The sequence below is a fragment of the Manis pentadactyla genome, chromosome 4 (genome assembly GCF_030020395.1).
Source record: "Manis pentadactyla isolate mManPen7 chromosome 4, mManPen7.hap1, whole genome shotgun sequence".
Taxonomy (NCBI): Eukaryota; Metazoa; Chordata; class Mammalia; order Pholidota; family Manidae; genus Manis; species Manis pentadactyla.
Window position 1 is genome coordinate 30,661,884 of NC_080022.1, and position 24,032 is coordinate 30,685,915.

The 24,032-nt window shown below is 38.9% G+C and overlaps 1 protein-coding gene across 8 annotated transcripts in view; it reads right to left on the reverse strand.

Annotated features, from left to right (window-relative positions):
- TRIT1 (tRNA isopentenyltransferase 1) overlaps positions 1–24,032 on the reverse strand; it is a 69,319-nt gene that overhangs the window by 25,370 nt on the left and 19,917 nt on the right. For 2 of the 8 annotated variants that reach the window (XM_057500051.1, XM_057500054.1), the window contains 9 exons: positions 17,662–17,804; positions 13,847–13,943; positions 13,003–13,148; positions 10,817–10,959; positions 8,492–8,603; positions 7,997–8,109; positions 7,665–7,742; positions 4,949–5,058; positions 4,558–4,675 (listed from right to left, as the gene is read on the reverse strand). In XM_057500051.1, coding sequence (XP_057356034.1) covers positions 4,558–4,675; positions 4,949–5,058; positions 7,665–7,742; positions 7,997–8,109; positions 8,492–8,603; positions 10,817–10,959; positions 13,003–13,148; positions 13,847–13,943; positions 17,662–17,804 — 1,060 coding nt within the window. Of the gene's footprint in view, positions 1–1,512; positions 2,360–4,085; positions 4,232–4,557; positions 4,676–4,948; positions 5,059–6,499; positions 6,735–7,399; positions 7,471–7,664; positions 7,743–7,873; positions 8,110–8,491; positions 8,604–10,816; positions 10,960–13,002; positions 13,149–13,846; positions 13,944–17,661; positions 17,805–24,032 lie in introns of those variants that run through there. The other 6 variants (XM_057500053.1, XM_057500052.1, XM_057500056.1 and 3 more) reach the window with 6 other exon arrangements.

Genomic DNA, 24,032 nt, shown 5'->3' on the forward strand with positions numbered 1-24,032 from the left:
ACCTAAAACATGTTAGAAAAAAAAAGGTGAGGCTACGGAATTCAGCACTGTTTTACATGGTCAATCAAGTTCAATAGTTCTCTTACTTTACCCTCTCCTTGAATGCACAGCTAACAATACATTTACCAAGAATTGCTTAAGGTCCAGCAGAAATGCTCCTTCCTCTCCCCTCCAAAGTGAAATTCAAGTTTTTACAGCCTTTAGTATTCTCTTACCTAGATTGGTTATGTATATATACATTTACAAGCTCCCTAGAAGCAAGAACCACATCTCATTTTATCTCTGTTTTCCTCTAGCCTAGTCCAGGGCCTCTCATATAGTAGATTCTGAATAAAGTATTACTTGAGTGAAGAGTTATTAATGGGTAGAGAGTTTGTTTGGGTGATGAAAAAGTTTTAGAAGTAGAGGTGATGGTTGCACAGCATGATGAATGCTAATTAATGCTGAATTATAAACTTAAAAATGCTTAATTTTATGTCAAATACACAAATACATATACTTAACATTGCTGGCAGTTCAGGTCATTCTAGAAAGAGAGCTTCAACTAGAAGTAAATTTCCAATAAAAGACCCTTTCCAGGGGAACCCTCCTACACTGCTGGTGGGAATGTAAATTAGTTCAACCATTGTGGAAAGCAATATGGAGATTCCTCAAAAAAACTAAAAATAGAAATACCATTTGACCTGGGAATCCCACTCTTAGGAATTTACCCAAAGAAAACAAGTTCTCAGATTCAAAAAGACATATGCACCCCTATGTTTATCACAGCACTATTTACAATAGCCAAGATATGGAAGCAACTTAAGTGTCCATCAGGAGATGAATGGATAAAGAAGATACGGTACAATGGAATATTATTCAACCATAAGAAAACAAATCCTACCATTTGCAACAACATGGATGGAGCCAGAGGGTATTATGCTCAGTGAAATAAGCCAGGAGGAGAAAGACAAGTACCAAATGATCTCACTCATTTGTGGAGTATAACAACAAAGCAAAACTGAAGGAATAAAACAGCAGCAGGCTACAGACTCCAAGAAGGGACTCGTAGTTACCAAAGCGGAGGGGTGGGAAAGGGTGAGTGGGGAGGGAGGGAGAAGGGGATTAAGGGGTATTATGATTGGTACACATGGTGTGTGGGGGGGTCACAGGGAAGACAGTGTAGCACAGAGAAGACAAGTAGTGACTCTCTGGCATCTTGCTACACTGATGGACTGTGACTTCAGAGGTGTATGGGGGCACTTGATAATATGGGTGAATGTAGTAACCACAATGTTTTTCATGTGAAACCTTCATAAGAGTGCATATCAATGATACCTTAATTAAAAAGAAAAAAAAGACCCTTTCCAGAGGTCTTCTAAGAATATAAGTGTTCAATAAAATTCACTAAATAAATGAATAGGCAGCATGATCATATGAAGAATGTCAAATCTGAAAAAAGCTATTGGGTTAACAGCATATTGTATATAAACTAGACATGGACATATACATCTTTTTAAGAATGAGAGAGACTCTTGCAAACTTTTTCTTTATTGAACTTTCAATAAAAATTATTTTTGATTAATAAATAGAAAGACAGCAGTGACAGTAACTGTCACACAGGAGGGGCTCAACAAATGTTGAAGTCTTTAGTTTTCAAGTCCCATGTCACAGCTATCTCAGTCTTGATTCTTTCCTCCTTTATAGAATTCCAAGAACTGGTTTGGTTTATTTCATCATCTCACTGGGGCTGGTCCTTTCCTGCTATTCACTCAAATCCAGAACTCCTAATTTGCGGCTCACAGTATCAGCCACCCACAAAAGTCCATCAACTAGGTATTTTTATCCAGAATCAGGGACATTAAGACTTCTTTTCTAAGGGATATAGTGAATCCTGGTGCTCCTCACCAAAAAGATCCTCAAGTATAAAAAAATGCAATCTGTGCCTCTTTTAAAAATAGAACCTTTAAGGTTGAAAAAAAAAAATCCCTTGCCAAACTCATCATTACCAGACACATCAGCCACATAAGGAGCTAACAAGACCTGCTGTCTCCATGACAGAGAACATGAGACTTTAAAGCCGTATCATTTAACAAAAGAAAAGAATGGAAGCTTTCTGCACAGCACTACTCTGTCCAGACTATGACACTAACATGATCTTCCCTCCTGCACTGGATCCCCAGCGCCTTTGCAAAGGCCACTGGACATATCTTTTAAACACTGGATTTCAGTGTATCATCAATTTGTCCTGGGGATCCCTTCTCTTTAAGTTCTTTTTCACGGTCTGGAGATATACTTTGACTTTTTCTGGTAATGACATCTGAGTCCAATTTTCTTCTTTTCTTCAGTTGGTGCAAGTGGGATTTTGACTTTATATGTGCTAAGACAAAACCAAAAAAAATTAGCATTTTCTAGAATTAATCCTAGAAGCATACAAAATTAACTATATAACTTTTCTTTAACAATAGCAAGATCAACACACGTATTGCTATCGCTACTTAGCATTTTTAAGGGAAGTAACATGGACGGCTAGCCAGCACACCAGTGAGCTACAGTGTACAAAGTGCTCCCTGCTAGGTGCTTTAAATCACTGATCCTCACAGCAATCTTGCAGGACAGTATTATTCAGCTCACTTTATACTGGAAGAAACTGAAGTTCACAGAGGTCTACATTTTGTTCAAGGTCACATAGCAGGTAATATAAATCCTTTGGTTTCCCTATAACAGCTCAAAGAGAGACCAAATTTTCCAGACTCAGGGTGCTGCAATCAGTTTTCCAGTATGGAGCTTCCTGTTACAGATACATTTCAACTCACATGGCTAAAAAGTTATAAATCCAAATCCGTGTCTGTACTGCAGGACATATAGCCTGTTCTGCCTCAGGCCTACAAGCACCCAGAGCTGTCCTTCCCACTTCCCTGCTTGCACAGGTTGCCCCTCCTGATCTGACATCCTTACCCTGGGTCAGATAAGCCATTTGAATGACTAACCCACAAGGCTCACATTCTCTCAGCACACAAAGTTCCAGAGAGGTAACATGAAACATTCTTCTCTGATGATCCCTTTTGAGGGTTCCCAGAAGCAGTACAGCTAAAAAGCAACTGTTGCTCGATAGCAATTTCTGACCTCTCACCCCAAACACAGTTCCCACCCTCTAACTCATACAAACTCTTTTTTCACTATCCTGTTCTTTTTCAAGGAAATCTTATTTGGAAACACCTAAAGAGATCTTTTATACATATTAAGAACATCTTTTTTAAGGGTTTAGAAGCAAAAATAAGCAAGGAAAAGAAGTCAAACAAAAGTTGGGGGAAAAAAGTCAGTTTTGTTCTCCAGCTAGAGCCTAAGGCAAAAAATGGGCTTCTGGACTGCCTTTCCATAGCAGCAGGAGATGGGAACAAGACTTGACAGATGGTACTATAGAAGGGCTTAAACAAGCTAAGCTCACAAAGGCTCACAAATGTTGCTTCTCTAAGGCTATCCCTAAAGGACATTCGACAAATCGAACCACTAAGTTTCCTTTAGAAAAAACAATCAGACACTCTCTTTCTCTTCCCCTTTCATCATTATAAACCAACGACAATCAAGGCTTCTTCTGCTGCGTGGGCAATCACAGCCATCCCCAGTCTCTGACAATGGAGTTCATTTTGTCAGAGTTACCAGTTAATAGAACTAATCATTCTATTGGTCGGTATGGGGCAAAAAATCTACTTCTATGAGAATCCCATGCAAAGCAGTACTCTGAACAGAAGGATTCTAGCCACTGGGTAAACTACAAGTCCTACTGTGCCTAAAAGGAGTCTTAAACAAGCTTTGACATATGATGTAAATTCAAGGCTTGCAGCTAGGGCCCTTTGGGCCTTTACTGGATTAATAGAGGAATCTGACAGGGAGTGCAGTGTAACTCTGTGGCAGAAGCAGATCCAGGCTCTAAAATGGAAACAGAGCTTTAGGGCAGGACCACTCCTGGGTCAGGAGTACCTTTTACAAAGAAGGTATGACCCTTCTACCACTTTTTTTATACACGTCTCTGACAGTCTTGCCTTCAGTTTCCCTTAACGTTTTTTATCACAGTTTTAGCAACCACCACCATGTCAAAATATTACCTTAAAAATTACCCAAGAGACGCCATTTTTGAAGAACATGCTCGGGAATAACTGCCTTCCTGCTCCCTCCCAGCTGCTTCTCTGTCTTCGGTGTCTTGGGTGAGACCCTGGCTTTCCCTGCAATCGTGCCTCACCCCCACTGAGGTCTAAACATGAAAGGCCAAGAAACTATAAGGCAGGATCACAAAAGTCAAAGGAGCTCTGGAAAATTAACTGCAGACCTCTCAGTATAAAATATCTACTCCAGCTGAAGCTGGAGTGCATATGATCTTCCTTTGAAATTCAGAATAGAGATAACTCTCCAATTTGGGAAAGACTCCATGAAATTTGAGCACTTGGGCTCTTAGAGGAATCTGGCCATCCCTTTACTAATAAGAAGACTCCAGTGTTCGACCTACCAAAGGCTTTACACTTCATAAAGTCAATGTGGCCCACCCTTACAGATTACTCTGTGCCCCTCCCCAGACTCTACCTGCCCATTCGCGGTCCCCAATGATGATTCGATCACAGGGGTCACACATGTGATGACTTCTCTTGTTCTCAGTTTCACTGCATGGCAATTTTACTGGAGCAGCTGCAGGCTTATGGCCCTGAAAAAATAGGGGGAGTGGGGAAGGAGCATTCAATTCAAAAAGATTTTGATATCTCTTTGAGAGCAGGTGGGCTACGAACAGATTTTAGCAACAACCTTTCTAAATGTGAGAAGAGAAACACAGCCTCAAGGGATCTAAAAGCAGACAGCCCTTCTGCTCTATTTCATAGAAAAGAAGGCTTGGTTCCCCAACATAGCAACAAAGGTGTCAGCTAAGGAAAGCTCTCTGAAAAACAGAAAAAAAATGGAAAGTATCATTATTAATAATCACCTGGATGAAACTCTGCACAATTTCAAAAGCAGGTTCAAGAACAGACTCCTCCCACTTTGAGATATCAGATACTTCTAAGCCATACACTGGTGGGACACTGGGACCAGGTCCTAGTGATGACAAAGAAAAGTTGTGAGAAGTCAGTCTCCAATACCAAATCTATTCTGCCCCCTAGGACTCCAAAATCCTCAATGGAAGTACAGGCGGCCAAAAGAATAAATGCTGACCATGCCATTCATTCTAACCAGAAACATGAACCAAACAGCTACATACATTCCAGGAAAGACTGGTCAATCCAGGTTGACTGGTCTGCAGCCAACATCTGGCTGTATAATCTCGAGACTCGAGCACAGGAACTTCAAGATCAGTCAGGAAAACAGAACAGAGCAACAGCTCTAGTGACCACTGTGTGGGCTAAAATATAAAGAAGCCCTATCACAGGAGAAAGTAAACTAACAGCTTGAAGTAAATGTCTGTTCTAAGTTCCATACCACCTTACAGTGATGTTGCATTGTGGCAAGAGAGTTACAGCTTTCTTTAGGAAAAGACTCTAGTTTCAGGTTTATAAATATATCCCTTCAGCAGTAGAGCACTCGTGAAATTCATTTATACCATAGTGATAATCATGGGCTGGGAACAGTATTAGTAGTCCCTGAGCCATGGAATCTGAGAACTAGAAAAAAGCCTTGGAATTGAACTAGTTGAGCCCCTTCTTTTAAGAAACAGACGTAGCAGAGTATTCCAGAAATAGCCTCTGGTAAATACTTCTGAATGGAGATTTGACTAGAGGTAGCCAAGACTACAGTTACAGCTCCATCTGAGCTGACCATGTTTAGTCTCTGCTGGTAGCTTCCCCAAGCCCCTTGACACACTAAACTGCCTTCTACAGCTAGGTTATTCAGCTGCCTCAAGCAAAGGGCACTGCCTCATGGACAAAAACATCAAAGTCTTCAGGATGCCAACGGCTGGCAGGTGCTGGCCTTTTGATTATGCCAACCACAAATAAGATTCTTCATAAACTGGACTGGGCTGCACCTGCCACCACACGGAAAGGTGAGACTGGGAGGTTGCAGGCAGCATCCACAGCACACCTGGCCTTGGCTAAGCTCTGCACCTGTTTCCAGGCCCTTCTATATTTTCCTTTCCCCTCTAAGTCTTTTGTTGGGCTTCTGTGCCCTGTCTAAGCACCTTTCAACAAGTTCTCGGCTCCCAGCTGCTATTTCTGGCTTGAGTCCAAGGCCAAGCTGGGGTGGGGAAGTCCCTCTGGCTCCTTGCCAGAACCATATCCCAGCAGACCAGCCCTAGCCAATCACACACGGCTCCTGATTTACAGGGCAGCTGTGCCTTTCACTCTAGCACCAGGACTGTGCAGCACACACATAAATGAGGAACGGGCATATAATGTGCTGTGCCATCAACCCCTCCTGACTCAGAGATGGGGGAGTTGTTGTGGCTTTACCACAGAAGGAAGTTCCAAATCATTACAAAAAAATGTGTTTTGTTACAGGCTAATTGTTAGTCCTGGAAAGAAAAGAAGCTGCAGTACTGAACTTCAATTTCAGCTGACGCAAAGGCTTCTCCTATCCAACAGGACAGCTGAGAAGGCAGGATAAGCAGAAGAAGTGTAAAGAGCCTCCTGGCACCAAAACTGCACTGGAGAGCTCGGGCACAGAGGACTCCAGCAACCCAGTGGTCAACAGCATGGATCAAGGCTTTTGTGATCAGAGGCACTGGAGAGCAGGGGTGGAGGCCTCAGCTGTCCTTATCTGTAACTGAAAGCGGAAGTCTAATGGTAAAAGGTAAACAGGAATGATTCAGAAGCATATTAGAAAATGCCCACACGATAAAATTGGTGTTGTACTCATGCTTAATCTCCTTTAAATTAATCTCCTTTTAGCTCACAATCACACAATTTTTTACCCAAGGCCCAATACTAATGCTATCTAGATAAAGTTATAGCCAAAGGCAACAAGAGTGGTATAAAGCAAAGAATGTGGACTTAGGAGTCAGGCCTGCATTCAATATTCTACTGTTTATTAGTTAGGGGACTTCTGTCAAATTACTTAACTTCTCTAAGCCTCCATTTCCTTATCTGCAAAAAAGAAAAAGAATAATACCTACTTTGAAGGCTCAGTAATGTATGTAGAGCACCAAATTTAATGCCAAGGACGTAGTACAGAGTCAAATGAATGAGAATTTCTTTCCCTTTTCCTTAAAAATACTGTTCAACTAAAGTTAAAGTTGTAACAGTCTGAGGCACCACATGCCTGAACATGAAGGCAATGCTGGGAGAGTTGGTGATAGTTTGTATAAGGCCCATATAGCCCAAGAGCCATTTAAATTATGAAAGCTGCCCTATAGAAATCTGACTGTACTTCAAGTACAAATGTGAAGCTAAAATCAACCTTGAGCACCTACTTGGCTAGAAAGATGTTGCTATTTTGCTCTTACCTGTTTGTAGCCAGCACCCATGTGTTCAAGGCATAAGGCAGACTCCTCATTGGAAAGATCTAATTTGTTTTCTGAGACATCAAAAGAAAATATCCCTGGATAGTCATTTATGCAATAGATACCCCCACCCCCACCCTGAGTCAGGTCCTAAGTCTTAGAACAGGTCCAGAAACTAGAGTTCATTTGTACATTTTTTGGGTGAGCTGAGGACATCTATAGCCTATTGAAAACAGACCCAGGGCATAAAGAAAAACGTGAGACTTACTGTTCAAAAAACGGTTTTTAACCCATCGGTTCTGCTTCCGAGCATATCTCTTGGTCACTTGTTTTAGAGCCTCAATACCTGAAAGATTAGGCAAATATAAGATCCTCTAAGTAAGTACTTCTCACCCTGCCACAGTCAGGCCCACCTAGCCCAGCAGAAAAGAAAATCAGCCAAGGCAGAACACTGGCGCACACGTGGTAAACAAATACCTCAATTCTGAGTTGATGGCCATTTGGCACTGTTAGGCTGGCTCTTTCTCAGACCATACCAGCAGGGTAGGTACTCTGTCACCCAAGGATGCCCAAAGCTAGTTTAGATGGAGGAATTCACACCTTTCTTTAGGAGCTGGTTACTAGTCTCTGGTGTACATTTTCCCTCAGTGATCAGGTACTCGTGAAATTCCTTGAAGCCAATTGATTGGAAGATACCATGTTGATAGTCCTGGCTGGGAACAGGAGAGCATCAGCAGATGAGCCATTGCACCTGAGAGCTAGCAAGGGCCTTGGAGATGACATAGTTAAACCATTTCATCTCACAGATGAGGAAACAGATCCTTAGCAGTTACCACCTCTCTGAAATCTCCTCCGCTACCACCCCGCTACCACCCCCAGCTCCCAGGTTACTTCCCTTGAAAATTAACCCCTGGGAATGTCTGACAGATTAAAAATTGCAACTGTAACAAGTACACCAAACCTCATTCCAACAAGCCTTGCCAGTGCCAAGGACAAAGGCTAATAAACAAGTAAATCCAAAGCCAGTATTACGTTTAGTCTTCTGACTATAAACAAGGAATAGAGAATAGGTCAAAGTAATAAGCAAATCCTCACCTATTTTCTGCAACTTTCTCCTCATTATAACGTCTGTGAAAATCTCTTAGTTCATCCAAGAGCCCAGCAGTAAGCATGTCATCCACCCTCTTATCCAAGCGCTCATCTAGAACTTCAATCAAATTAGCCCATCAACCAGCAAGCCTATCACAGGTACCTACTATACACTTACATAATGAATGGACAGGCTGCCACAAAGAAAATTTGTTCAAGTGGAAGAAAGGGTTCAGAACCTAAAGATTATATAATAATTCATATTATATTTAATCACACATAAGGCTCTACAACTTCAATAAAACCAACCAGAATGAAGTACACATCTTCTTATATAAAGAGAAAGCATACAATTACAGCCATTAACAAGAACAAATATTTTATCCCCATATGGAATATATATCCACTGTTTATATTAGAGGCAGCTAAGAGACCCCTAGCTTACCCCTATTATTTTTTTCCATTATATTTACTATTCTTTGTGTTATTTCACATTAAGAACTTTCATATGATACTTTGGATAGGAACAAGAACTTTAATCCAGAGCCATCCTAGATATATCTTGCACCAACCACTGAGCCAAAGAAGCAAACAGTGAAAGGTTATAATCACTCAGATGTAGTCAAGCATAGCTTTATTATGGATCAGATACCATTATTTTATGCTGAATCACAGTACATTTTTCTTTAAATTTCACTATTAAAAAATTACTTTTCTATAAACTTATAACTGATATTAACAGATTTTCACCATTTCAATCATGCTCTTCCACATCTCTGCCATTGCTATTTTACAGCCTGCAACAGTAACCTTTTTTCCTATCTTCCTAAAAAGTTTGCATTTATTGAGGATTCACCTTATGTCAGGCACATTCTGACCACTTTGTATTCTTAATTCATCTGATCCTCAATAAAGCTTTGAGAAATGTACTATTATTATCTACATTTTACAGAAGAGAAAATTCGTGCACAGGAAAGTAAATTAACTTGCCTTAAAACTCACAAAGCTTTGAGCAAAACTGAAAGTTTCTGTGATGACTGCCCTTGTACTGTTCACTATGTAACTTATTCATTATGTAAGAATTTGTTCTCCATGTAAGAACTTGTTTGTTATGCCTCAGAAGATTGGAGACTGACGAAAATTAGGCTTGGGGTGGATTAATGATTGTGCATTGAGCATTGACTCCCCTATACAGAATTTTATTGTCGTTAACAATCATTTGATCAATAAATATGAGAGATGCCCTCACAAAAAAAAAAAAAAAAGGACAGACTTCCAATGGTAAAATAAATAAGTAACCGGGATGTAATGTATAGCATAAGGAATATAGTCAAGATAATGTAACAGCTTGGTAGGGTGATAGCTGGAACCTCGAATTATGTATATAAATGTTCTACCACTGTGTTGTACACTTGAAACTAATGTAATGTAATACTGTGCGTCAACTACCCTTCAATAAAAAAATAATTAAAAAAAAAAAAAAAAAAAAAACTCACAAAGCTAGAAGATGGTGGAGTAGAAATTTTGATCCAGACAGTCTGGCTCAGAGACTGCACTTTTAATCACTATGCTATTACTGCCTATTCATGTAATAAATCTCATCTTTCCTGACCTAGATTATAGGTTACTTTTAAAAACTGGTCCCTTACTCCCCACAGACAATGCTCATCATCCCTTCTCTGGGGCCCACAGCACTTTCTAGCCCAGCATTTATCACAAGTAGTATCTATCTTGGTATTTCTTGCCCCACTAGACCGGGAGCTCCTTAAGAGCAGTCACTGTCTCATATTCACCTCTGAAATCTAAGTCCTGTGCAGCATACCTGATACTTCCTTGAATGCTTATTGAATGCTTGTTGGGTAAAGAAGGTAGTACCAACATGGGGCATTTACATTTTAGCAAAAACAAAAAAAACATTATCAGGCTAGCTAGTTAACCATTATACCCAGCCCTTGGGTGCACTGCTTCTAGAATAATCAGTGATCCAGACTCCAGCCAACCCAGGGACTCAGACCTCCTTCCACAGGAGCCTTCCTTCTCTTTTTCCTTTGGACCTTCCCTGGATGGCCATCTCTATCCCATTCCATCCATCCTATCTTATCCCACCCTTGGCATCTTATCCTAGTGCCAGGGCTACTCTTCCTCCCTTTACAGACAGATACCTAGGGGAATGGCACTGCACATGACTAAGTTGATGAATAATGGTAATGAGAATAAAGTTAATAGCTAACACTCATTTAGAGCTCCTCTTGGTTCTAAGCACTTTATAAATGATACTGAATTACTATATGCTTATCTCAGCTGGACTCTTAGACATCAAAGGGCTTTTACCTGACTGGTCAGCATGGAGCCAGAGGATGCAAAGGTTAGGGAACTTCAAAGGGCCTCCAAGGGGACCACCACCTTCCTCTGCATGTTGACGATGAAGAAATTCACTATGAGAGATTCCCGTTTCCTCAAACACTTGCAAGCTCCTAAGTCATTTAAAAGGGTAGCAGGGGGGAACACCCATAAAAAACATTAGCAAATATTGATTCTCAAGTGAAACAAGAAGAAAGGCTATTTATTATAGCACACCTCATTGTCATTTGCACAGCATAAACCCCCGAAGCCATGAAGGTCTGGGATTACTCCAATCCTAAAGCTATTCAGAAAAGACTACTAAAGTAAGAAATAATACTCTACTTACAAGCATACATTAATTTTTCTCAAATCAGTTAAACAGGTTCAGAAACAACAGGTTTCTTCTATACAAACAGAATAGGATTCACTCATTTTCAGGTAAGCAATAAAAAGAGCCTATTTGGGACACTGTTACAAGCTAACAAGTCTAGTCTCGCTGGAATGCCTTTCCCATGGTACAAACTATGTTGTATATCCAGCTCATCAACTCTCTTGTTAAATAAATATGTCTGCAATTAATAAAGAATACTTCTGACTAATTCAGTACTCTACTAGCACAAAGATCACTGAAGAACTCGCATACTTATTCTAAAGCCACCATCCACTCTGTCCGTATCTATTATGTTATGCAGCAGTAGGTAATTTAATTCCCAAATCTATACTCTACCACTCAAGGTGATTGCAACTTATCAGCTTGAAAGCGATCTTTCCCTTCCTGACCCAGTTCTACTTCCTGAAACCCTAACACAAGAGTAGAGACCCCTTGTCTTTCCATATCACTGGTCACTCAAAGACAACCTATGAAGAAAAAATGTAGTAACAGATATCTCACTGATCTGGAGGTTAGAATACAGCCTCAAACTAAAAGAAAAATTAGGAAAGTGCTCCAGTGCTCTCTAAATGAGACTCTAGAGCTCTTGCTTAGAACCTACTGACTCTTACTACGACACAATTCTCAATGTATTACAAGTAGCAAAATGAAAGAGGTGATAAGAAAGAACCAATTAATAAAAGGAGAGGATAATAAAGACCAAGCTCTAGAATCATGGGATAAACAAGTATAATGATGCATGTTCATCATGTTTCTGATTTCCAAAAATTTTTTGGAAGATTCCTGTTAAAATATTTAAAATAAGATGTTTGAATAACTGAAAGCATAAGCTTCTTCTATATTTATCTAGACTATGCATTATCATGAGGGTGATACTGGCCTCAAGGGGGCAAAAAAACTTACATTATCACAATGTGTGTGGCTCTCCAAAGAGTAAACATGCCCCCCAAAATTGTATTCTTTAGTATGAAATTTGATAGAGGGCAAGGAGGGAGGCACAACTAGGAAAAAAATTTCTAAAAAGGCTCTGGGTGTGTATGTACAGGGAAGAATAATGAAAAAAGGATTAAGAAACACTAATCTAGAACATTCACTCACCTGAGTGGAATACTTTATAATCCCAATCTATACCAGATGTTGCTATAATATTTAATCTGTGTAACCACCTATATAGTAGGTCCTTCATTAGATCCTCTATCTATTCTGCCAGATATGGTGTCACTCCCAACATGGCAGAAAAATAAACCTAAAACATGAGGTTTCATTTCAAAACAACCTATGGAACCACAACCTTATGAGTTCATTCACCACCACCTCTCCCTTCCCTTCAAAAGTCTCCATGTGTAGTGTCCACGTGAGCCAATCTATGAGACAGTTTATAAAATCTAACTCCCCACTGGGAAAGCTGTGGGGCAGAACTCAGCATTGCACAATCAATTATGAAACCCAAATCACAAAGTACACCAACTATATGCCAGAAAAAATGTGTATGAAAACTGTTATACAAGCAAAGATCAAATAGAAAATGAAGCAAGATTATATAGGCCCTAGGGAAAAAACTGTATTGTATTACACCTTTTAAATAACAACAAAGTAGGGTGCAACTATTTATTGAGGGAGTTGGCTGAGGCAGTAACTCAGGAGCCTCCCAACCTACTGAGCTAGAACACATCAATCTCTACAATGGCTATGACCAGACTTCTCTTATCACCCAAACACACTGAAGAACTGACTATCCCCTCACTCTAAAGGAATACAGGGTCAGCGGGCCAGTCTTTCTTACCTGGCCACTTTGCGTTTATCATGCGGGTGTAGTTTGGCAGCCATTTCTGGGTCCACCTGGCTTAGGCGTTTGTGGAGTGTGTGGATATCTTCCTTTTCGAGCTCTACCTTCCGGTCAATCACTTTCCCAGTGCTAATCTCCTGAGGCTATTAAATGAGGGTTTAAAAGTAAATTTAATTCAACAATTCAATAAACAATGAAACAGTGAATGTGCCAGGCACTTTGCTAAATGATAGGAATACAGAATAGAAATGAGGTCAGAAACTTCTGCCATATAGAGAGACCAATCATAAATGGAAAATTGCAATAAATGGTGGTAGTGCTGTGCGGCCACAGCAAACAAAGAGAAAGGAGGACTTACTGTCTGCTTCCTGTGAGAAGTACAAACAGGTACCGGGGCTAACACATCTGTAACTAACATATTCAAGAGTCTAGTCTTCTCAGTAAGACTGACCAATGAGTGAACCAGAATTGTCAGCACCTTACAGTGTGTAAAGTCCCACCCTATGCAATAGCATCTCTGTAAGAAAGATTAGTGTTGGACACATCCGTGACATAGATTGTTACACACAGGCAATGCTGAATCAGACTAACGTACTTTTAACTCACATGGAGATGCTAATTAATCCACAGAAGAGCATTTTTCCCATACACAGCTCCTGCCCTTAGGCCTGGAGGAGCACACTTCACATATGGAGGTGGCATTTGTTTCAGAATATTAAGTAGGAAAATTACAGTTGCTGAGTATAAGAAATAGGCAAGAGTCAACTTCCCTTCCACTAAAATTAGCTGGCAAGAAAGAAGAATCCATTTCCTCAGCGAGTTACAAGTGAACCAAACATACCTTAGTATTAACAAGAACTTTCCAGAGCAGGGACTCAATGTAATAATTGGTTCCTCCCACAACAATAGGAATTTTGTCTCGGGCAAATATATCTTCAATGTGAACGTTAAGAAAAACATCACAATATTTAATATCATGAAGAGAATCTTGACTCACTCGGGAAGGAGAATATTAGTTAGAAACCACATTCATTTGTCTGAAGAGCACAGGAGAAAGGGTGGAAATCAAGAACTGATAGCAGTCTTCATTGTTTCTCATGAGTTCTCACAATTATTTCCTATTAGTTCTGGAGGTAACTTGAATAAACCAGAGACAAATGCATGATGGTGATTCCTTCTAGATCTGTCTATGCCTTGCTGTTAAAATTCAAAGCTTGTCTGGTATTGTGAAGTAGTTTTATGAGCACAAGCCCAAGGACCCTCACAGAACCAAATATAAGATGCTCAGGAAAACACCAAGGTCGCGTCCACTATGTGACTTTGCCTTGGAAGGCAAAATACAAGCTGGTTTCTCTAAGCCATGGTTCTTAGATTCAGTCACCACCATATGTGATAGTGCACATTTCAGCCACTTGAGACTCCACCAGATAAACTAAGCAGCACAGGTTCTGAAAACAGATTTCAATTACCAGCTCCAACTCTCTGGCAAGTTATTCAACCTGAGCTTCAGTTTTCTCACCTGTAAAATCCTCGTGAGTTCTTATAAGCATTATATGTGACAATGCACATAAATCCCCTACCAAAATGCTGGAGGTATTTTTAACTCAATTTTAGCACTCAGTTTACTTTAGCCACTATTGTTTTTATATCCCTGCTACTTTTAATTCTTCTCTTTAGAATCTCTGTTGAACAGATAATTATCTGCTTTAAGAAGGGCTTTGCTTCTGAGGATAACTGATAAAAAGAGACTTTCAACCCTGATAAAGACTCATTTACACACTTCTTTCCCTTGCCCGTCTGTAGGCACAGAGATAGGTGACCTCCTTTCTATCAGAAGCCCACTAACCTTTAAGAGGTTGGGGGGCATTGGGGTGGGAAGAAAGATGTTATCAAAGATCATAAAGAAGAAACATTGTTGTTGTTGTTTTTAAAGAAACAAATTCTGTATTTCCCCTTTAAATCAAGTATTGGGAGCATACAATTCCACAATAATTATAATAAAACTTCAAATATATGATTAACAAACTGAAAGGGAGCAAGGAAAATAAAACAGTAAGGGGAAAATGGTGAGATATCGAAGGGGAGAGAGTGGAAAAGAGGGAGTTGGAGGAAGATGGGATAAGAGACATCTGGCAAGCAAAGGTTGAACTTGTTTGCCTGAGCCATGAAACAGCTGTGATCCTGGGCAACTCCCTTCTCCTCTCTGGGCCTCAGTATCTAGTCCCTTCATCTGTCCCATCAAGAAGGTCGACTGGGTACTTCTTAAGGTACTTTCAGTTCTGCCCCTCTGATTCTAGGTACTGACCTCAATTCACAGATCTCCAATCCTGTAAATGATATGACTACCACCCCATTGCTGCTGCCCTTTGAACATTTTAATTAGCTCTCCATTTGCTATCTGCTCTTTCAAGACTGAACTGTCTTATAGTGACAACATACATTTGGGGATATATTTTAATATGCAAAGGGTTTTCAAATACATATACATCACCTCATCTGACATAACTGCCTTGTAAAGCAGGTAAGGCAAGAATTATTATTTGCATTTTAATCTCTGCCCATTTGATAGGCAAAAAAAATTATCTCATTATTTTGATTTGCATGACCCTGATTAAAGCAAGGGTAAAGACTTTTTCATGTTTATCACCATTTATTTTTCTTCCTTTGTGAATTACTACTCATGCTCTTGTAAACATTTTTTTGTATTGATTCATAACAATTCTTCATATATTAAGCATATTAATAATTTGCTTTTCTTATGTTACAAATATTCTCTCCCTGCTCTGCAGCAGCAATGGGATGGTAAAAACAAAGTTTTTAAACTTTGTTTACAGTGGGCTGTTTCCCTTTTTTAATTATAAAATTCTCAACACATATGAAAGAATGTAAGTAACATGTGAATTATGAAGCCTAATAGTAAACATTCATGAACCCAAGGTAAGAAAGGGAGTATTATCAATTCCTTTAAAGCTTCCTGTGTACTCAGTCCCATCCCAACCCCTTACTCTCCCTCCCTTCTCTCTCTGAGGGAAACACTATGCTGAACTGTTCTGAGGTTTGTTTTTCATCATTCCCTTTCTTTTCTTTACATTATTACTGATATGTATATACCCCAAACAATAGATTGGTTAGTTCTGCTTGCTTTTTGATCTTTACAATAAATGATATGAACATGTATGTATCCTTCTATAATTTCTCACATTTGACATTTCTGAGATTCCTCCACATTGATTAATGGATTTAGCTAGAATTTATTCATTTTTCACTCCTGAAAAATTAATTTACATAAGCAAAGCAGATTTTATGTATTCTTCTCTAAGAATCTGGGTGTTTATGTTTGCTGTTAAGAGCAATGCTGTTATGAATGAGATCTACCATATATCTCCAAGTATACTTGTGGCAAGGTTTCCCTGTGGTAGATACCTAGGAGTTCTAGTCGATAGACATTCTTGCCAATGCAAATTATTTGTTCTTACATATTCAAATCTAGCTGTATTCCTTTAAAAAACAAAAAAGACTTATGGGGATGGACGGTGGTGATAGCTATACAACAATGTGAAAGATTTAACACACTGTACTGTACACTTGAAAATGTAAATTTTGCTATGTGTAATCTAACACAATAAAAAGGAGGAAAATTAGTTTAATAATATCTTAATCCTTAAAATTTTTCTTTAAAGATTATATCTACAAAGCCCTTCTCTTCTCTAAAATCACATTACTCAACTGTGTTATCCCATTTGATTCAGTTTCATTAAAAATATATTTAACTCTGAAATCCAATTGGAATTTGTCACATATAATGAGGCCCTGATTTCATTTTTTTCCAAAAAATTTACCTACCCCAAGAATAATTATTAACAATGTATTATTTCTCTATTGTTTTGAAATACCACCTTGACCATAAGCTATTAAATATATATATCCATTTGAATTTGTATCTGTTTTCCACTCTGTGCCAAAATTTGTCTAGCATAAGTCCCATGCTATTATAATTATTAAGTTTCAATGTTTTAATATCTGGCAGTTCAGATATTAAAGGTTATCTGGACAGTTAAAATATGAGTAGTCCTCCTTATTCTTTTTTCAAAACTTTCTTGACGTTAACCAGACCTATTTTTTTTCCAGTCATTCCCCACCCAATAATCCCTTTGAAATTCTATTAGTAACTCCATTTTTTTTCTAAATGTATTTTGGATCCTCATCTAAAGGGTGGGAAACTGAAGCTCAGTGGGGTAAATGCTTTACCCAATAAAATTCACCTGGTCAAAAGAAGCAATTCTGGGACTAGCGCAGGGATTTTCTGGTTCCTAAATCAGTGTTCTCTCCACTAAAACAGTGCTTCTCAAATTTTAACGTGCATATGAATCAACTGGAACTCTTGCTAAGCACAGATTCTAATTCAGTAGGTCTGAAGTGAGGCTCAAGTTCACCATTTCTAACAAGCTCCTGAGGTATGCTGACGCTGTGACCTGAGGACAAGACTGAGTCGCAAGGACACTGTATCTTTCTGTCCACAGTTCTGATGGGGATGCTCCCTATTGGTAGTCAGATCTTGGGTGCCCCTGCGTAGAAGAAATTGTCACCAGAAAGAAAACTTTCTTGGCTCGGGTTGCCTTGCTCCCACCAAGCCCCATTGCTGTCTTTTCGAAGGATATCAGAGCAGTTGCCTTGTTCCTGAAGTCCACCACGGTGTAATTTGTCACAAGAGGATCCACAAAGCTGATCATGTGGTGCCGGCACATTCTCTGTTCCTGGGCAGAAACCTTGTTGGTGATGATGTCTAGGCCTTCATAAACCTAGGGGAAAGAAAATTAGCATGAGAAAGCCATCTGCCTCCATAAAATGCACACCTGAAGGGAGGAAATGGTGATTTGCTCTTCCTCCAGCCAAATACTTGCCTGACCCAAATCACCAGAGTAGAGGTGTTGTAACCAGAGCACATTCAGATCCATGAAACCCCAGACAAAGGAAACAAGAAAACAGAATGCTGGCTTCCCTATCAAATAGTGGTTACTAGCTCAGACTTAAAGATAAAAAGTGTGAACTAATTCTGCAAGATTAACTGGAGGTTCTTTGTCCTGAACTTGAAGTATTTTAAAATGGGCAGGTTGTTTTATTGATTCTACTTATCACAAATCTCCAGAAAGGGAACATTTTGCATTGTTCATAGTTTTACTTCAAATGCTTAGCTATTTCTTGGATTTAAGTGGCTGACAGGTTTTTAGAATTTATATAAGACTGGCTCCACTTGTGGAGAAGTGGCCTATCTACAAGGATATAAATAAAACACACACATACACACTTTGAAGTCAGAACCCCTAATACTGTTATACTCTAGTGGAAACACTGTGCTCAATTCAAATTATTGCTTCAAGGGGTCAGCACACAGTGTCTAAATACTCAAAGGCAATATCCTGTCTGTAAGCTCTTGATCTGCCAATTCAACTAAAAAGTTCAAGTGTACTTTTTCTAAATGCAAGGTCTCAAATGGAGAACAGATCTGAAAATACTAGTTTGAAAACAGGGATGAATGCTTTGACATTAAATGTTCTCTCTGTAATCATTGATTCTACAGGGAGCATTGAATGAACGAATAGTAAGTACCATAGAGTCCACAAAGACGTTAAAAGCATTTTTTAATCTCACGTTACCCTTTACTTATAGGGGTGTCAAGTAAGTACAGTACACTATAATAGTTAGGAGGAAGGACCCTGGTACCAAGCTGCCTCAGATCAATTCCTAGCTCTGCCACTTCCTAGTTATTTGTACTTGGGGTAGTCAGTTACTAACCTCTCTGTGCCTCAATCCCTAGCAATACAATGAGGTAGTAATAATGCCTATCTCAAAAGGTTGTTGTGTGGACTAAACGAATTCATGTAAAGCACTTAATTTTTGCCCTGCACACTGTAAACGCTACATAAGGGTCATTATATTAGTACCTCTATTAAGACCACCATCACAACAACTCAGGGAGAATGGGAAATAAGTTTAGTGTCACTACTTATCACTCTGAGGCACCTGTGATTAGCTACTGAGATTATTTACCCAAAAAAGGATATAAGCTATCTTCAAGTAAAAGAAACTTAATTAGTAAAACAGTGCACAGAAAAAGGATAGAGCTACAGGGAAAATAACAGCTCTGCCTACTCATTTAATCTGTACCTGACAACAGACTTGCTTTCTTACACCTGAAAACTGATGGAATCTTAAATTACAGGATGTTCTTTTCTGTGTATCTTGAACAAGACTTGTCTCTGACCTGATAAAGTGCCATCACAGGAAATTTCTGTGTGTGTGTGTGTGTGTGTGTGTGTGTGTGTAGTTATTTCCATTATGTAGGAAATAACTGTATACTGGGGTCTTCTGTGCAAATTTAGAAACCTAAATTTAGTTAGGTTTTAGGAAAGGAGTTAATAACCGTGTGTTCCTCTCCCTCTTTTCCCACAGCCTTTAGTTGGCTCTATTATAGCTTAGAATTCCAAATAACCCAATGTTAAAGAACTTAACATAGCAACAACTTGGTTTAGTCAGTAGGGGATTTCTGAACTCTCTAAGTGGATTCTCATTTTTAACACTGAGATTAATGTTAAAGATTGCATAGTTGCAAATGTACAATTACTATCCCCCACTTCCAAAAAAGCCAAAATGTAGACATCTCTACCAGTACATTCATCAGATATATACACAAACTTGTAAATAAATTTTCATCCTCTGTTCTGCCTTTAGGTGTATCTTCTACAGCCCCTTAAAATGATCAAGTTCAAACAAACACACACATAAACATAAATCAAACAGACAGTAACCCCAGGATGAGGTTCTCCTTATTTACTAAAGGAAGTGGCCTACTGCACTGTTCGTAGTATATCCAAGTGACAACAAATACCAGAAAGATAAGAGTACTAATGGTTTAAAGAAAGCAAGAGTTCTTGCTCACAGAGTTAACTAAAAACCGTAACCTATATCAACACACTACATCTTGGTTACCAATGTAAATTGTCATCTCTGAGTGACTTGTCAACCCTTTGTTTCCTGTACCATTAGATTAAAAGAAACTGGGTATAAAGATAGGGGTGATATTAACTAGATACCTAATAAAAAGAATTACTAACTTTTAGGTATAATATGGCTTAATAGTTGTGTTTTAAAAAGTCCTTAACTTTGAGTTATACAGTATACTGAAGTACATATGAAAATATATGACATCTTTTTAAAAAAATGAGCTGATTCAAGATTATGTCTGTAATGGTGTTGCTTCACTCTTTTCCATTCTAAAATGACTTCTTTTGGTAGTTACTGGTGAGCTGTTATTATAGTTCTATTTACAAATGACTGTGCAACTTGTGATCATAGCTCTGCATTTTTTAATTCTACCCATGAATACATTTTTTACAAGCAAGAAGGCAAGGGTAGATGAAGGGCACATGTAAAGTACATCTGTACCTGCCCTTCATGAAAGCAGAATGATGCTAACAACATGGTTGTTAATAATGACACGAGAGTTATGATCACTGAATCAAAGGCAGAACAACATTACAATGATAAAATTTCCAGTAACATCATCCATAACATTAACATTTTATGTTTTATTTTCTGTTCTGAACAAGAAAAAAATATATGATGACTGGAGTCTGCATTCCAATAAATGTGGGGTGGGGGGCTGTAACTGAAACAAGACTGGCCAAATGTTCATTAGTACTGAAGCTAAATGACAGACACATGGCAGTCCAACTATTATTCCACCCTATTTTTTATTTGTTGAAAAATTTCCATAAGAAAGTTTGTTTTTTTTAATTTTAGATGCACTTCACACCCACAGGATAACTGTTATCAAAAAAAAATAAAGTAACAAATGTTGGTAAGGATGTAAAGGAACTGGAAACCCTGTGCCCTGCTGGGGGTAATATAAAATGATGTGGCTATGGAAAACAATATGGCAGTTCCTCAAAAAATAAAAAATACAATTACCATATGATCCAGCAATTCCATTTCTGAGTATATACCCAAAAAAAGTGAAAGCAGGGAGTTGAACAGATATTTATATATCCATGTTTACAAGAAGTATTATTCACAATGGCCAGAAGGTGGAAGTAGCCCAAGTGTCCATTGACAGATAAACGGATAAACAAAACAAAGACATACAATGGAATGTTATTCAGCCTTAAAAAAGAAGGAAATACACAAACTATAACATGGATGACCTCTGAAGACATTATGCTAAGTAAAGTAAACCAGTCACAAAAGGACAAATGTTGTATGATTCTATTTATAAGACATACCTAGAGTAGTCAAATGAAATGACCGAAATGAATGGGCCGAGGCAGAGTGGAATGGGGAGTTAGTGTGAAATAGGTACAGAATTTCAGTTTGGGAAGATGAAAAATGCTGCAGAGATAGTAGGTGACAATGGTTGCAGAACAATGTGAATGTGCTTAAGGCATAGTAAAATTTATATTATATATATTTTAACACAATAATAAAAAACTTAGACTTTTAGATATAATGAGAAACTGGTGAATACTAGCAATGAAATAAAATTTTCAAAAATTTGTTGGATTTTTCAATTTTTTTAACTATATACCCAGAAATGGAATTGCTGGATCATGTAATTGTCAAAATTATTGAGAGGGCTGGTAATGTTCTATTTCTTGAACCAAGTTGTGGTTACAGAGGTATTTTCACTTTTTGATAACTTACTGAACTGTATAGTTACAAATTGTAAATTTTATGGTGTATATTATCAATTAAAATCAGAGCACATGGCCAAAAAGCAAAAATACAGCAACATTTTGCATATTTGCACTAAGAATAAATATCTGATCAAACCTAGAAACCAATTTTGTACATGTCACTTGATCCATAAAAATATTTATATAGTAAATGATACCATCAGACTTATAATTTTATTACCTGTCTAGACGGTAACATTCTACCAGAACAGGTCAGGTTTGTAGCTGATGGCCTTATATTTCACCTGTTTTCCAGCTTCAATTATAGTTTCAGCGTGACTGTATAGCACACTTAGCCCTTGGTACTAGAAGAGTTTAAAGGATCTGTGTTATCTTTTAAAGGCATCATGTCACTCTATTCCATTTCCCCTTCTCCCAGAGGACACCTGTGACCTGTCTACATAGAAATGACTGGCTAAAATGCTTCTCTGCGAAATCAGATTTTGACAATAATAAAAGAACTCTGGACTTTTTGTGAGGCCTGATAACTGGAATATGCTGAAGAATTACAGGTTTAACCTGTAATTCTTATCTCAGCAAACATTTATTGAGAGTCTATTATGTACAAGATGTTAGGCAAAGATTAAGACAGGGTTCCTGTCCTCAAGTAGTCCAGGCTAGCAAGAAGCAGACATATACAACTGTACTGTAAGAAAAGTGATATGAAAGTTTCTGAGAGATATTAAAGTTTGTACAATCTTCTTTAAATATCATAACCATTAAACATTTAATGTTTTAGGTATTTAACTGGGCGCTACAAGGAAATATGCCCCTTTGTCTCACCTCTATTGAGGGTTTATTTCTAGACTGAAAAAAATTTGGGGAGGCAACAAGACTGAAATAACCTGAATTCTCCAAACCCACAGAGCTTAAGTGCCGTGGGGAGCTAATGAAAGTGAGGGAAATCTACAGAGATCTAGAGGAAAACCAGAATATAGAGCTGTGGTTGTCAACCGGAAGTGAATTTGTCCACTAGGGGACATTTGGCAATGTCTGGAAACATTTCTGGCTGTCACAACTTCAAGGGTGGGGGTGCTACTGACATCTAGTGGGTAGAGAGGCCAGGGATGCTGCGAGACATCCTGTGATGCACAGGGTAACTCCCTACCCCCACAATGAAGAATTATGTCAACAATCCCAAAGCTGAGGTAGCCCTACAATCAATCAGCAGCATCCTGAGCACTGAGCAGATCACAGAGCTCTCTGTCTGAATGCTGGTTGGCTGATGCTCCAATACAGCTGTCTTCAAGCAAGAGAAAGAGCTTCCCCCTTGCTCCCAAGTTATCTTCCCTCTTTTGACTTCATTTCCTTCCCAATTCAAATTAGATTCCAAAGCCCTTCAATCACTTTCTTGCCTCTATGGATTACTCCTGCCTTGAAAACTAATCTCAGATTACGGATCAATACCACCATACACCTTCTCTGCTGGCTGCCCCATATGCACTGTCTGAGATCACCAACTGAACCCTGAGACTCCCTGACTGCCAAATACAACACTTTTCTCCTAAGTTCTCAAAACACCTGGTGGAAAAAGCAACAATCTGACTCTACTGAGCTCTCCATAAATCATTCTCCTTTGGGGCTTCAATGGCACCAATCTCTCCAGCTATTCTTATCTCACCACCCTCCCTCAGTTTCCTTTACTGAGGCCAGACACACTGATCTATTAGCAATGTCTGTCATGGGAACAATATTGAGAAATGGCAGTCTTTATGACACCTACCTCCTGTTTCTATTCTACAAAGTGTCTCTGGGTGACACTCATGGCTTCTACAACCATTTTTGTGTTGATAACCCTAAAATCCATATCTGCAATCTAGTTCTCTCTCGTGGTGCCAGACCTGTATATTTAACTGCCAAATGGACATCTCCACAATCAATGAGAGGCGTGATATAGTCAAGTGGTTAACAGTACAGACTCTGGAGCCAGTTTGCCTGGATTTATATCCTGGCTCCACCACTTACTAGCTATGCAACCTTGAGCAAGTTATTTAACCTCTCTGTGCCTCAGATTTCTTATTTATAAAGTGAGGATAATCTTAAATATAACCTCAAAGGTTACTGAGAATTAAATCATTAATACATACAAAGCATATGGACTAGGGCCTGCCCTATAGGAAGCAGTCAATATATATTAGCTAGCTAGCTGTCACCATCATCACCACCAGGAGCAACAGCAATCCCAACAAGCACCTGAAACCTGACAGGTCCAAAATGAAACTGCTTATATCCCCAGCCACACTTGAGTAAACCACCTAGATAATCAAACCAGAAACCCTGAAGTGATCCTAGTATTTC